Below are 15,867 nucleotides of genomic sequence, written 5' to 3'. Positions count from 1 at the left end.
GCTGTAACTAGGCATTTTATTGCCTGGGTGAGGCAGGCAAACATTTCCCTAATCTTCCCAAAGCTTGCTCCATACTCTGTTCTTCAGCCCTCATTGCTATTCTGTTCTCCCTCTCAGCACCCAAAAAGTAGGACAGCAATGTTCCGACTTCTTATTCCACTGCCAGTCCACTCTTGCACTTCAATCATTTTACACCCCATGGCAGTCTTTGTACCCTGAGCATTTGCTCCTCTTTTCCATCCCTATTTAATTATCAGGTTGAGGTCATCACTGTCCCCCCATCCAAGCAATTCTGTAGTTCTGGTCACCATATCTCCAAAAAGATATAGTGGAATTAGGAAAGGTATAGAGAAGGGCAACGGAAATGATAAAGGGGATGGGACGACTTCCCTATGAGGAAAGGCTAAAGTGGCTATGGCTTTTCAGCTTGGACAACAGACGGCTGAGGAGAGATATGATAAAGGTCTATAAAATATTGAGTGGAGTGGAACAGGTAGATGTGAATCGCTTGTTTATTCTTTCTAAAAATACTAGGACTAAGGGGCACATAAAGAAGCTACCAAGCAGTAAATTGAAAATGAATCGGAGAAAATATTTCTTCACTCAACATATAATTAAACTTTGGAATTCATTGCCAGAGAATGTGGTAAAAAGCAGTTAGCTTAGCGGGGTTTAAAAAGGGTTTGGATAATTTCCTAAAAGTCCATAAGTCATTATTAAGATGGACTTGGGTAAATCTACTGCCTATTTCTAGGATAAGAGCATAAAATCTGTTTTTCTGTCATGGGATGTTGCCAGGTACATGCGACATGGATTGGCCACTGTTGGAAACAGGATACTAGGCTTGATGGACCTTCGGTCTGTTCCAGTATGGCAATACTTATATTCTTAAGATGCTGGAGAATGGAAGGAGGGGCAGAAGTTACTGCATTGCCCGCAAAGTGCTTTAGAAGACCAGTTCTATGGACAACCAATTCTCCAGGAGTGCCAGAGTCAGGAACCTAGGAATGTTGTGTAGCCACAGAAATCAGAGTTGTCAGTCTAACAAAAAAATGTTGTCTCCCTGCTCCATTAGGGAGGCAATTCTCTCCACTTACCAAATTTCTAAATTAGTGCTGACACTATCCTCCAGCTTTTGTATAACTCGCCCAAAGTTGGGTGTGATCCCAGACGCGCGCACAAACTAATAACCAATAAAGCACCAACAATTAATAACTGGTGTTAACAAGCAATAATTGGCAATAATTAGGATTTATGCACAGATCTGTCCTGTGCCCTACAACACGTGTGCCTAAATTTAATAGTGTGGAACTCAAAAGGAGGCGTAGCAAGGAAGAGGCATGGGCGGGGCGGGGGCGGTGCCGGAAATTAGGCGCAATGTTATAGAATACCTGCATTTGCGTGCTAAGCAGTGAGCATTTACACCAACGTTCTGCAGGCATAAGTGCTTGGACCCGAAGTTAGGCCTGAAATGTATGTGAAGCTCTGCCCTTTTCAAAATTCTAGCTTAGGGTAGATCATAACCGCACCAAATGTTCGGCACTATTTACTGAATCTGGCCCTATGGGCCTTCCTGTCAGGGCATTATCATTCCCTTCTCCCACACAGATCTGTCTACACCAGGGGCGTAGCTACGTGGGGCCACGGGGGCCTGGGCCCCTGTAGATTTGGCCCTGGACCCCCCTGCTGACGACCCTCTCGCCCCCCCCCTTCCACCGCCAACCCACCGTCACCTACCTTTGCTGGCGGGGGACCCCAACCCCTGCCAGCCGAGGTCCTCTTCTTCCTTCGTTCTGTTTCTGAGTCTGACGTCCTGCATGTTGTACGTGCAGGACGTCAGACTCAGAAACAGAACGAAGGAAGAAGAGGACCTCAGCTGGCGGGGGTTGGGGTCCCCCGCCAGCAAAGGTAGGCAACGGCAGGGGAGGGTTGGCAGCGGGAGGGGGGATTGAGAGGGTCGGCGGCGGGGGTCAAAGTTGGTGGTGATGGCGGCGGGTCGGCAATGGCGGGTGTCAGCGGCGCTGGGGGGGGGGCTACAATGTGCCCCCTCACGCCGAAGTCTGGCTATGCCCCTGGTCTAGACGTATATTCAACACATTGCATTTGTTTTGTTTTTGATGTTTTACTTCTCCACAACACCCATAATACTGTACAAATTCTGTGGTCATTCTACTACTAGAAAAAATGATACTAAGCCAAGGGGATGAGAGATCTGAAGAAACTCATTGTATCTGGAACTAAAAGTCTCTTCACAGCTCTCGTTTCCTGCTGCTGAAGTTGCTCATCATTTATCTATTTGCCCCATTACTAAATCGTACCCCTCAACTTAGCTCCGGTACTCTGGCCACACCCGAGAACTCTTTACTTACCTGCTCTGGTGCCGCCCTGATCTGCCAGTCGCAGTAATCCCTTCTTTTTCAGGATGACACTGCTTCCGATGAGGAAACTGGATAAAACGGCCAGCGACAGTCCAATGAAGAAGTCACATCGCCTCTTGACCGGTTCTTGCCCGGCCCAACCTGCGCCGATGGTGAGGTTCTCATAGACAGAGATGGTCAGATCAATTTCATCGATTATGCGGCATACAACCCGACGAGAGGGGCAGGAAAGACTGATCAGAGAACCTGGGCCAAGAAAAGGATAGAGTTAGCCGAACATTATAACAAAGAGCCTGGAAATGTCATAGTTTAAGCATAAAAAGAGAAAGGAAGCAGCATACTTACAAAATTCCAGCACTAGTAATTTGCCATTTCAAACATTTACAGATAATCAGCCCTTTATGTACAGTCAAATATTTTAATAATCAACCCCAAATTCTATAAACTGCAGCTAAAATTAGGCACTCAATTGTTCACTCAGTTATAGAAGAGTCAGTTACGTACGTTACATAATTAGCTAATTGGCGCTACATTGGAACTTAATTGGAGACGAGTGCCAATAAGCAACTTATAGACTAGATTACTACTACTATTTAGCATTTCTATAGCACTACAAGGCATATGCAGCGCTGCACAAACATAGAAGAAAGACAGTCCCTGCTCAAAGAGCTTACAATCTAATAGACAAAAAATAAAGTAAGCAAATCAAATCAATTAATGTGAACGGGAAGGAAGAGAGGAGGGTAGGTGGAGGCGAGTGGTTACAAGTGGTTACGAGTCAAAAGCAATGTTAAAGAGGTGGGCTTTCAGTCTAGATTTAAAGGTGGCCAAGGATGGGGCAAGACGTAGGGGCTCAGGAAGTTTATTCCAGGCGTAGGGTGCAGCGAGACAGAAGGCGCGAAGTCTGGAGTTGGCAGTAGTGGAGAAGGGAACAGATAAGAAGGATTTATCCATGGAGCGGAGTGCACGGGAAGGGGTGTAGGGATGGACGAGTGTGGAGAGATACTGGGGTGCAGCAGAGTGAGTACATTTATAGGTTAGTAGAAGAAGTTTGAACAGGATGCGAAAACGGATAGGTAGCCAGTGAAGGGTCTTGAGAAGAGGGGTAGTATGAGTAAAGCGACCCTGGCGGAAGATGAGATGGGCAGCAGAGTTTTGAACCGACTGGAGAGGGGAGAGGTGACTAAGTGGGAGGCCAGCAAGAAGCAGATTGCAATAGTCTAAACGAGAGGTGACAAGGGTGTGGATGAGGGTTTTGGTAGAGTGCTCGGAAAGAAAGGGGCGGATTTTACGGATGTTGTAAAGAAAGAAACGACAGGTCTTGGCGATCTGCTGGATATGAGCAGAGAAGGAGAGAGAAGAGTCAAAGATGACCCCAAGGTTTTGAGCTGAGGAGACAGGGAGAATGAGAGAGCCATCAACAGAAATAGAAAACGGGGGGAGCGGGGAGGTGGGTTTGGGGGGGGAAATGAGAAGCTCGGTTTTGGTCATATTTAATTTCAGCTGGCGTTGAGACATCCAATGTCAGACAAGCACGCTGAAACTTTGGTTTGGATGCAAGGTGAGATATCAGGGGTAGAAAGGTAGATTTGGGAGTCATCAGCATAGAGATGGTAGGAAAAGCCATGGGATGAGATTAATGAACCAAGGGAAGAAGTGTAGATAGAAAAGAGGAGGGGACCAAGAACAGAACCCTGAGGTACGCCGACAGGCAGAGGGTTAGAAGTAGAAGAGGATCCACCAGAGTGAACACTAAAGGTGCGGAGGGAGAGGTTGGAAGAAAACCAGGAAAGGACAGAGCCCTGGAATCCAAGTGAGGACAGGGTATCGAGAAGTATGCTGTGATTGACAGTGTCAAAAGCAGTGGAAAGATCAAGAAGAATGATGATGGAATATTGACCTCTGGATTTAGCCAGTAATAGGTCATTGGAGACTTTAGTAAGCGCAGTTTCGGTTGAGTGGAGAGGGCGAAAACCAGATTGTAGTGGGTCAAGAATAGCATGTGAGGAGAGAAACTCAAGGCAGCGGCGGTGAACAGCACGCTCAAGTAATTTGGAGAGAAAAGGAAGGAGGGAGATGGGTCGGTAATTAGAGGGACAAGTAGGGTCGAGTGAAGGCTTCTTAAGGAGAGGTGTGACCACAGCATGTTTAAAGGCAGCAGAGACAGTCGCAGTGGACAGTGAGAGGTTGAGAATGTGACAGATAAAAGGAATAAGAGCAGGAGAGATGGCATTAAGAAGGTGGGTGGGAATGGGATCAGAGGAACAGGTGGTACATTTTGAGGAAGAAAGGAGACGTGTAGTTTCATCAATAGTAACTTCAGGAAAGGAGGAAAGGGAATGAGGGGAAGGAGAGAGAGGGGAACACACTAGTGGAGGGAGAGCTGTTGAGGTAGAGAAAGCAAGGTTTATCTTTTGAACCTTGTTGTGAAAGAATTCAGCAAGGGTCTGAGGAGATAATGAAGGGGGAGTTGGGGGAGGGGGCACCTTGAGGAGAGAGTTCAATGTGGTGAAGAGAAGTCGAGGATTAGAGCCAAGAGAGTTGGTCAGTTGGATATAATAATCCTGTTTGGCACGTAAAAGAGCAGATTGGAAGGAGGTCAGCATGAACTTAAAGTGTAAGAAATCAGCAAGGGCCCGAGATTTCCGCCAGAGGCGTTCGGCGGAGCGGGTACAGGAACGTAGGTAGCGGATATTAGAAGTCAGCCAAGGTTGGGGTTTTGTATGCCTTACAGGGCGGGTCATCAAAGGTGCAAGAGTGTCTAAGGCAGAGGATAGAGTATTGTTGTAAGAAGAAACAGCCTCGTTGACAGACGTGGATGGTGCCACAGTAGAGAGGAGGTTTGAAACATGGGAGGATAGAGATGAAGGGTCAATATCGTGAAGATTCCTAGATAAATTAGATAAGATAGGACGGGACTGGGAGGGCGAAGATTTAAGTGTGAAAGTTATAAGATGGTGATCAGAGGAGGGAAGATCAGAGGCAAGGAAACTAGAAGGTGAACAGTTTGAGGAGAAGATGAGATCAAGACAGTGACCATTTTGATGAGTGGGGGAGGTGGAGCTTAGTTGGAGATTAAAGGAGGACGTTAAAGTGAGTAACTTGGAAATATAAGAGTTGGAAGGATCATTAAAGTCACCAAGGATGAGAGAGGGGGAGGAAGGATCATGGAAGAAGGCAAGCCAGGCGTCAAAGTCACTGAGAAAGGATGAAAGGGACTTATCAGGGGGACGATAAATGACCGCTATTCGAAGAGGCAGAGGAGAGAAAAGGCGGATAGAGTGGACTTCAAAGGAGGAAAAACAGTGAGATTGAGGTGGAAGAAGGGGTTGAAATCTGGAGGAGGGAGAGAGAAGTAGTCCAACACCGCCCCCACGGCTAGCAGGGCGAGGAGTATGTGAAAATAGATAACCGCCATGGCACAGGGCTGCGACTGAAGCAGAGTCATCAGGGCAGAGATGCCCAACTGCTGACTTTAGGTGTCAGTATTTACGCCGGCCATAGAGATGGATAAGTGATCACACCTAAACTTTAACATGTAACCAAGGACTTACGATAGTTTTGTAGAACAGATTTGGGGGTATGTTTACTAAGATGCGTTAGTGTTTTTAACGTACCTTTAAAATTAAGGTGCATTAAACACTAATGCGCCTATACATTTCTATGGGTGCGTTAGCTTTTAATGCGCGTTAACCACACTAACACGCCTACAGCACACCTTAGTAAACATAGGCATTGGTATGCAATGTTGCTTAATACCCAGTTTTTCTGGTACCATTTAGAGAATTCCACCCTTGGTGGCAATCTATAACTGGGTGCCTTCAACTAGGTGCCTGAGGGTGCACAGGAGAAGGACTGTATTCTGTAATGGAAAGTAGGCACCTACTTTCCATGATAGAATACCAACATAACTGGTATTAAAGGAGCCGATATTCAGACCACAGGAGTTAGACCGGCTAACTCTCGCAGTCAGCGCTGAACCTGGATATTCAATGCCGGGCAGTCCAAGACGATATTCAGACATAGCTGTTTATCTTTAAACTAGCCAAAGATATCCCACCTTTTCGTGCGGCTAAATATGGTCGCTAAATCGGTTTTAAAAAATAGGCGGAGAGCCGGTTCTATCGGGAGATATACCCAGCTACCAGCTAGTCACTAACTTGGTATTTTCAGCGTGGGATAGCCGATTATCCCCTGCTGAATAGCAGCGGATAGCCAGTTAAGCGCTATTTAACTGGTCAGCAGCTGTTCTGGCCGGTTAAATAGCGCCAAATATGGGGATGTGGGGGAGGGGGGAGTGTGGCTAAATTTAGGTGCTTGCATTTATGCCAGCCATAAAGTTGGTGTAAGCACATGCCTATGTGCAGCAGGTACCCGTGTAACTTACAACACTCTGTATGTCACACGTGCATGTGGGAGCCCACCTATGTCCCGTTCATGCTCCTCCCCATGTACACACATTTGCAAATACCCATTACGTAAGTTAAATGAGCATTTACAAAATAGCGCTCGGGCAAAATATTTACACCTAGGCTGATGGTCTCAATTCACCAAAACATCGATTTTCTTCATGCTTGCTCCTTCACTGTCCAACTTTCACATTCATATGACATTAGTGAAAATACGTTGGCTTGGACAAACTGAATCTTTTCCTTGCAGAGATACATCTCGTCTACGTCCTTCTGGTCTGTCAAGAGTGATATTTCATTGCATTTCCCCCACTGCTTGTTGTTTCATTAAAGCTGCCAAACTCTTATGCACTCCTTAAGCTCTCTTACATTACCCATCATTTTGTTTCTACTGCACTGCATTTCCCGTGTCAGTTACAGATAGAGCATGTTCCAACATACTCACCAATACTATGCAACAGGAATCTGAAACAGGACTAACTCCCTCTCCCCCACCTTCACCCCATCCTGCAACAGGGGTTGTGAATACTGTCTCTGCAACATCCCATCCCAGTGGACTAGGGAATGAAAGACCTGTGCCATAAATCAAGCTCAGGTCCTTCTGCATGGCAATATACAGCAGTAAAAGTCAGCCAATTTCTCAATCTAAGTTTAAAGAATTACAAATACAGTTACAGATCAGTGGCAGAAGTCTTATCTAACATGATAAGTGAAACCACATGCAGTCAGCCCCAATGGCAGGAGAGGGCGTGGGGGAGTGATGAACTTAAGATTAAAGATTAGAAGAAAACAAAAAACTTATTATTCAGTTAAAGGGGAGAGTGGAGTGCTTTGTGTGTACATTACTGTCCTGTTAGGCTTGATAAGAGATTTCAGAATGCTCTCTTTACTGCCAGGACTTAATGTTTGCTGGCCCTTTCCAGAATTGCCAGCTAGAACAGGATGTGTTAAGGTGAATTCTTAGACAACAGCAAAGACAAAGTAGGATTAGTTCTTTGCTGGCCCCTAGGTGAACAAGCACAATGGGTCCCCACTCCATCATAATAAAAACACATTTTAAAACCATCTCCACAGCCCCCTACCATAGTCACCATCACATGTCAGGAGTCGGCCAACAGCACTTCTCAGCTACTGTTGACTCTTGCAGTTAAAACAACATGTGGTCAGTGTGTAGTTACGGTCAGCAAATCTCAAATAATTATGCCCCCCCCCGCACAGTTCTCACTGCAGAGGAGACAGCAGCATATGAGAAGCACCGCTGGCCAGCTCCTCCTGCAGACTGGAGGACCATGTACTGGAGATGAGAAAAACAGACTGAATGACAGCTGCAGGTGGCAGTGGCTCTGGCCTGCCCTTGCTTTTCTCTCTATGGAAAACCCAAGCAGGATATTGAACAGGGCCTTCCTGAATGTTTGGGCATTAGGCACACGCCTAGTTTGCCTATGCCTTAATCCTGCCTTGAGTGCAATCTTTGTACGGATTGGAGGAAGGTGGATGCTTCCCCCCGGATTCTATAAATGGCACCAAAATTTCAGTGCAGATCCAAGATACGTGTCAAAGGAAATTGGTTAACGAGCCATTAACTATTAACCTTATCAACCGATTATTGAGGTAAGTTGGCACTAATTTAGTTTTGCGTGCACATCTGCTGGTGCGTTACTGGGTGCCTAAATCCCACAGCATGCAACTGTTAATATATGGCCTCAAAAGGGGGCATGGGTGGGTTGGAGGCATACCAAAAAGTTGTGCATAATTATAGAACAGTTGAGTGCCAGCATTTACACCAAATTCTCAGCTGGCGTTAATACCAGGGTTCAACTTTGGCTGCGGGAATTGGCTCTAAGTGCTATAAGCTGCATTGAGCCTGCCATGAGTAGGAAAGTGCGGGGTACAAATGTAACAAAATATTCTATAAAGAGAACTCATCCTGGAGCATCCTTTACAGAATTAGCGTTTACAGCCGATTCTTTCTGGCGCTGATTTTTGAGCAGCATTTATAGAATTCCCTTCTTTGGGCTAGATTCTATATATGACACCTATAAAAAAAAATAAGCCCTGAAATGAAATACGCATAGGTGTATTCTATGAAGTTTCATTAAAATGAGCGTGCATGGCGTGACTGAGAACAGAGCAGGGCAGACAATGCGAGACCAGTGCAGAACAAACACTTCAGCTGGCGGGGGTTGGGGGACCCCCACCGCCCAAGGTACCATCATGCAGCATAAGTGGGGGAGGCAGTGGTGAAGGGTGGCAACGGGCAGGTGGGCTAAAATGTGCCCCCCCCCCCCCCCCATCGAGGTCTGGCTATGATCCTGGTGCCCAGATTTGTGTGTTCAAATTAATGAAGTGGACGAGTGGCCTAGTGGTTAGAGCACTGGTCTTGCAATCCAGAGGTGGCCGGTTCAAATCCCACTGCTACTCCTTGTGATCTTGGGCAAGTCACTTAACCCTCCATTGCCTCAGGTACAAACTTAGATTGTGAGCCCTCCTGGGACAGAGAAATATCCAGTGTACCTGAATGTAACTCACCTTGTGCTACTACTGAAAAAGGTGTGAGCAAAATCTAAATAAATAAATAAAATATAAGGCACGGCGCCTAACTCTACTGGCACATAATTCAAAAGGGGGCATAGCCATGGGCGTGCCAGGGCACTCTGAAAAGTTACACGCATAGTTACAGAATACCACCTCAGTGCGCTTGATTTGGGTTAGGCACGGGAATTGGCACTAAGCAGTATTCTATAAAGACCACAGGCACTTCATAGAATTACGCTTAGCACCAAATTTTTGGCACCCCCTTTTCAGATATTTGCTAACATATTAGCTTTGTGTACTCTAGGGGCGATACTAAGTCAACAGTACAAGTTTGGTTTTTAAAGTATCAGCCTACCAGCATGTTACTGCTGTTGCTCCCTCGAACAGAGAAACACAAATGTTGAAGGTTACCACCTCCCTTTTTTTTAACCTAGCCTAATATATATCATATATAGGACCCAACCATTACTCATAAAATTAAAACACGTTCCTTTTGGTTTCAAAGGCATGGCTCCTGAGTTTCACAGGCCCAAGAACCCAGCCCCGCTCATTTGGAACAAAGGAAGGCGATGAAATGAATGGTTTAGTTACTCCTACTCAAATATTTTTCTGAAATTATATAATTATTCTATACCTGTCTGGCTGAATGTTGGAATATCAGGTTTCATAATATTGAATAAACAGGGGTGTAGTGAAACCTTAAATACGAGGCCTGTTCCCATGGAGAGTTAAGAACACATGTAGCGATGGGAGTGAATTAAAAAGGAAGAGCGAGAACAAGGAAAGGTGTGTGAACCTCAGCAAAACAGAGACGTTATGATTTCACTTTGGTTTAGTAACAGCCCTCAAAAGAGACTAGTTGCTGCTATAAATATTAAAAAGAAACAGCTATGGCATTCCAGCAGTTTTTCCCTTTTATTTATTTTTTCAGACCTGATAAGGTTTTACTTTTCCAGCTCAATTGGACATGGAGCTGGGCACTAGCGCAGCAATCCATCATCTGCAACTACCCAAACATTTTACCCCATTATAGATCCCTCTGCCTCCATCATACATTTATCTAGATTTCTAAACCACACCCCCTTGACAAGCGGTGACCTTGGCCAGGGTAACGTGTCCACGTTCTCTTTACCATGTGTAACTATGATCCACCAGACATCATTGTTGAGTGATAGACTAGACTTCCCTTCCCTAGGGACTACAGAAACCCACCATATCCTCAGCAGGGGACTGACCTAGGAGCCAATGAAGCCAGCCCCCAGAGAGCTCTCTCCTAAAAACCTCCTACATTGCCTCTGACCTGCTGAAAATTTTCTAAGTCTCTAATTAGAAAATGAATGGTATAAAAAGGAAAACTTAAAGGGCTGCATATGTGTTTGCATGTCCAGTGGTGCTTAGATGGCAACTCAGGCTGGAAAAACTAAGGCCGGTGCTGGGCTGGCTTGTGCGGTCTATGTCCCGCATATGGCGATCCGGTTTAGGATGGGCTGGAGAGGACTTTGACGGCAACTCCAGTAGTTGGAACATAAGGACAGAGCTGGGTGGACTTCTACAGTCCGTGTGTCCCAGAAGCACCAAAGAAAGACCATGATCAAGTATATAATCTCACGTTCATTGTTGAATTAATCTTGAATTGGTAATGAGTGTAACTGTTGGGCGGACTGGATGGCCCATTCAGGTCTTTATCTGCCGTCACTTACTTTGTTATTGTGTATGTATGTGCTTTGAAAATGAGCCTCACAGACACCTAAGAAATAAGGGCTACTATTACTTATTTCTATAGCGCTACTAGATATACGCAGCGCTGTTGGACATGAAGAAACAGTCTCTGCTTAACAGAACTTACAATCTAATTAGGACAAACAGGACAAATAAGGGATAAAGGAATTACTAAGGTGAGAATGATAAAACATGGGTGCTAAACAAGTAAGGGTTAAGAGTTAAAAGCAGCAATGAAGGGCTCTCCTGCTCTATAAACCTAGACAACCTGTTATACAGTTATCTCCCCCTGCCCCTCCCCAACACATCCGGGGGGGGGGGGGGGGGGGGAGTGTTAAGCTCATAGCACTTTGTTAAATGCTTTTAGGGCAATTCAATTTTTTTTTTGATAAGCCACTCTATACAGAGAAATAAATAAATGAATAAATAAAACAGACGTGTTGTTTTATCACTATTTAAGCTCCAGCCTTTCATCGGTAGCTCAAGGTGAGTTACATTCCCATACACCCTCGGATTCTATACATGCTACTCAAAATTGCATGCACAAATTTGGGCATGTGCCTAATTTATGCATGCAAATTTAACTGAAGCCCATTAACACCAATAATCAGGTACTATAACTATTGGCGCTAATTGGCAACAATTTGGATTTGTATGTGTGTCTTGCTAAGCAATATTCTATAAAAACACATAAGTAAATTTTTTAGTGCACAACTGAAAGGGAGCATGGGTGGGTTAGGGGCGTTCACTACAGTTTCGTGTTTTATTAGAGAATTCAGGTGATCCGCATAAATGTAAATACACGTGAGAATTGATACCAGGTTTCAGTGGGTGTAAATCCTCGTACTATGTGCTATTGGTGCGCACCATCTATAGAATATTGCCCAGCAGGTATATTTTTAGCGCCATTGACTGAATCTAGTTTCACAGTGGGTATTTGTATAAGATGAAACCTGTATGCTCTTCCACTGGGGATCCAACCCTTCCCTCACCCCCTTGGGCTGATTGGTAGGTTTTTGGGTTTTTTTTTTTTTCTAATGGAATTTGCTCCTCTTGGAAAGATTATGCCTCAAGAAATTTGCATTTTCATAAGGAGATGTCTGCGCTCCAGGCTGACAGCTACCTCTCTAGAAGTTTGTCTAGGATGCGAGTCTTTAAAAAATTGCAGCTCCTCCCCCCCACACAATATACACCGTCCCCCCCCCCCCCCCCCCCCCATTTTTTGTTAGTTTGGCTTGACTTATTTATTTATTTTTTAATTGTTTAAATGCATAAAATCTTCTTACTCTCACAAGACAATTTAAGGGCCTTGTTTACTAAGCTGCGCTGTACGCGCGCTAATGCTAGAGACACCCATATATTTGTATGGGTGTCTCTAGCATGTGCACTAAAAGCTTAGCATGCCTACAGTGCGGCTTAGTAAACAAGGCCCTAAGTTAGGCACATAAGTGAAACAAAATTCACATTTCTACAAAGGGCAGTTTATCCTTGCTGCTAAAAACAATACTCCACTGCAGTTAAACTTGTTATTTTCCCCCAATTTGGTGAATTTCACTTTCTTCTATTGTGCAACAACATGAAATAATGCTCGCTAACACAAAACAAAAAATGCCATCTAACAGCTTAGAAGCCAAAACATCTAGAGGCGCTAACTGAACACACATTACCTCTTCCCAGAAACAGTCAAGGGGTTTGCTCGATAGCAGGGCTGCCCAAACACCCAAAGAGCTGGCACATACGCCCAAAAGGAGATACACATGCCAGGAACGGTAGAATTAACAGCTAATACACCTGCCAGCCAGATGTTGCAGATAAACATGAAGACAGATATGAACTGACTAGTTACTTTAATACAGCTCCTCAAACAGCAATCAATAAGAATGAAGTTCTCTCTGGAACTGTATAATTATTCTCACTATAGGATGTTTGTTTTTTTATTTTAGATTTTGCTCACACCTTTTTCCAGTAGTAGCTCAAGGTGAGTTACATTCAGGTACACTGGGTATTTCTCTGTCCCAGAAGGGCTCACAATCTAAGTTTCTACCTGAGGCAATGGAGGGTTAAGTGACTTGCCCAAGATCACAAGGAGCAGCAGTGGGATTTGAACCGGCCACCTCTGGATTGCAAGACTGGTGCTCTAACTGCTGGGCTACTCCTCCACTAGCAATGTTCCATGTAGAAGCCTGCCCTTGCAGATCAGCAACGCAGCCACGCAGACTTCTGTTTCTGTGAGTCTGACGTCCTGCACAATCCTGTACAATCATAGACTACCTGGGGCTTTCCACAGATTTGCACATTTCCTCTTCAACTACAGTACACCAGGGCCCGAATGCTCAAAAGTAAACGTGTGCACTAGAGGTCATTAGCACCATACTAGCGGCCACATTTACTTTCACCAAATGTTCAGAGGCCCGGAGCACGGGAACAATAAAGCGCACAAACCACGCAAGTAGCATGCTAATATAGTCAAGCTCATGTTAATGAGGTTGTTTTATATTCCTCCCCAATGCTCAGAAAACAGCGCCTGAAACAAAACTGCCTTACCGCTGCAAAAAATAATGCCAGGTTGGGGCAGGCGTTAGGCTGTTGGAAGAGAGATTTCCCATGATTCTCATACTTCCCTCATGAATCTTTTTGCAAAATCTGCCATTTTGATTGCTTTTGGAAGCAGAAGGAAGCCAGTGTAAGTCCTTAAGCGCTGGTCATGAGAAACAGCAGTCTGAAGTGAAAACACACATTGGCATTTGTTTCCTGCATCTAAATATAAGCATCCAAGCTAAAAAAAAAAAAAAAACCACACAACCCCAAATTAAAAATGCTTATATTTAGGCCGTAGAAAACAGACATCAATGTGTGCTTCACATTTCGGTTTTACCATACACACAGGAGCCGAGCTTACCATGCGATGAAACTACAATGTAGTAAATTTAAAACAAATAGGAGAAAGTTTTTCTTCACCCAACGCATAATTAAACTCTGGAATTTGTTGCAGGAGAACGTAGTGAAGGCGGTTAGCTTGGCAGAGTTTTAAAAGGGGTTGGACGGTTTCCTAAAGGGCAAGTCCATGGACCTCTACAAAATGGACTTGGGAAAAATCAACAATTTCGAGAATAACATGTATAAAATGTTTGTACCTGTGGGTAGCTTGCCAGGTGCCCTTGACCTGGATTGGCTGCTGTCGGGGACAGGATGCTGGGCTCGATGGACCTTTGGTATTTTCCCAGTATGGCATTACTTATGTACCACAGAAATCTTCCGCGCATGCGCCAAGCACAATCCTCCTGTACCAAAGCACAATCTTCCTGCTGAACTCCCTAATGCTCAACACCTATAAGCCCATATTTATTTACATCTCATTAGCACTGAGCATTAGGGCGTAGTTCTTCTGCGCTGTTCCGTTGGTATTATTATGACACTATTTGGAACAGCGCTGGAGTTTTGAGTATCGGGGATCAGGTGTATCAGTGTCACGACTAATGGTGGGCCACTACAGTAGCCATGCATTCATCAATGGGCTGCACTAAAATATTACAATTACTTAGGAGCCAAATTTACGTTATGTAATTAACCAGATGTTACATTTAGAATGTGCATTAGATACAACAATGCAGCTGTGCAGAACTCCCCTGCAGGCCACATATTTGACACAGCTGCAATACATTTCCGTGAAGTTTCAAAAGTTTTCACTTGCTACTTTAACTCATTAGTGCCCAATGTTCTCATAATTTTACCACTCCAGTTATAATTAAGTATACTTCTACCCTTATCCTACTCTGTATTGCTCACTAGAAGCTGTAGTCCCATCCCAGGAGACAGCCTCATTGGGATTACTTTTCTCTATATTGCTACTATATATTCGCCCCAGAGTCATATTCTCTTTTCCAGAACCTTATCAGCTTCCTTGCACCTACTGTAACTCTATTTTCCACCCTGTATATATTCCCGGAGTTGGTACTCTCCTCTCCGGAACCTGTAAGCCACATTGAGCCTACTGCTATGCGGGAGAATGTGGGATACAAATGTAATAAATAAATAAGTGCCCATGTGGGAACATTGGGCACTAATGGGTTAATTATGATTTAAAGATACACAATGCAGCCCCTACCCCTTCCCCAAATAATGCTGTACAAGAATAGAATTTTATTTACCATAGGAAGGCCAAATCGATTACTCTTTTGGCCATTTATATATAACATTATTTATTAGGATTTATTTACGGCCTTACTGAAGGAATTCACTCAAGGTGGTGTACAGTAAGAATAGATCAAACATGAGAAAGAGACAATTACAGCAGTAAAAATATTCAAAAATACAAAGTATGGTATAGTACACTACTTACAATGTCAACACGATACGTAATAGAACATTTTAATAGACAGTGTAGGGTGTAAGCAAAGATGGAACATGTAGATAGGTAAGAGGAGTTAGAAAATGGTGACTAATTTAAAGAAAGTTGCACATGAGGTCAGAAAGATGGTTAAATATTATCTTAGCTAGAGCAGGAGTGGATAAACATGTCCTGCTCCAGTATGTACAGCTTGTGTCACTCCTTGTGCATGTGTGTTTGACTCCTTCCATTAAAGGCCTGGTTGAGAGGTCACGTGATGCCACGCTGAATAGCAGACGTGGACGAGGAGAGCTCCCGGGCCCCAACCGAAAGAACAGCTCCCGCTAGCTAAACAACTTAATACCAGAGAAATACCAATAGTGGAAATTAAAGTGGAGATATCGCATCGCAGAGGGTGTAGGACTCGGACGTTAATGGCCTCAAAAACGCTGCGAAAACAAAGTGAGAAGCCGAAAGCGGCTGAAATCCACAAAATGGC

General features: G+C 44.4%; 1 protein-coding gene across 1 annotated transcript in view; it reads right to left on the bottom strand.

Annotated features, from left to right (window-relative positions):
• The window catches only part of NIPAL4 (NIPA like domain containing 4), a 39,435-nt gene that overhangs the window by 12,141 nt on the left and 11,427 nt on the right, over nt 1-15,867 (bottom strand). The window contains exon 2 of the mRNA XM_030213100.1: nt 2,370-2,624. Within this exon, the coding sequence (XP_030068960.1) occupies nt 2,370-2,624 (255 nt within the window). The remainder of the gene's footprint in view (nt 1-2,369; nt 2,625-15,867) is intronic.

This window comes from Microcaecilia unicolor, chromosome 8 (assembly GCF_901765095.1).
Source record: "Microcaecilia unicolor chromosome 8, aMicUni1.1, whole genome shotgun sequence".
Lineage (NCBI taxonomy): Eukaryota > Metazoa > Chordata > Amphibia > Gymnophiona > Siphonopidae > Microcaecilia > Microcaecilia unicolor.
Note: the sequence above shows the minus strand (reverse complement) of the source record. Positions and strands in the feature narration are given on the sequence as shown.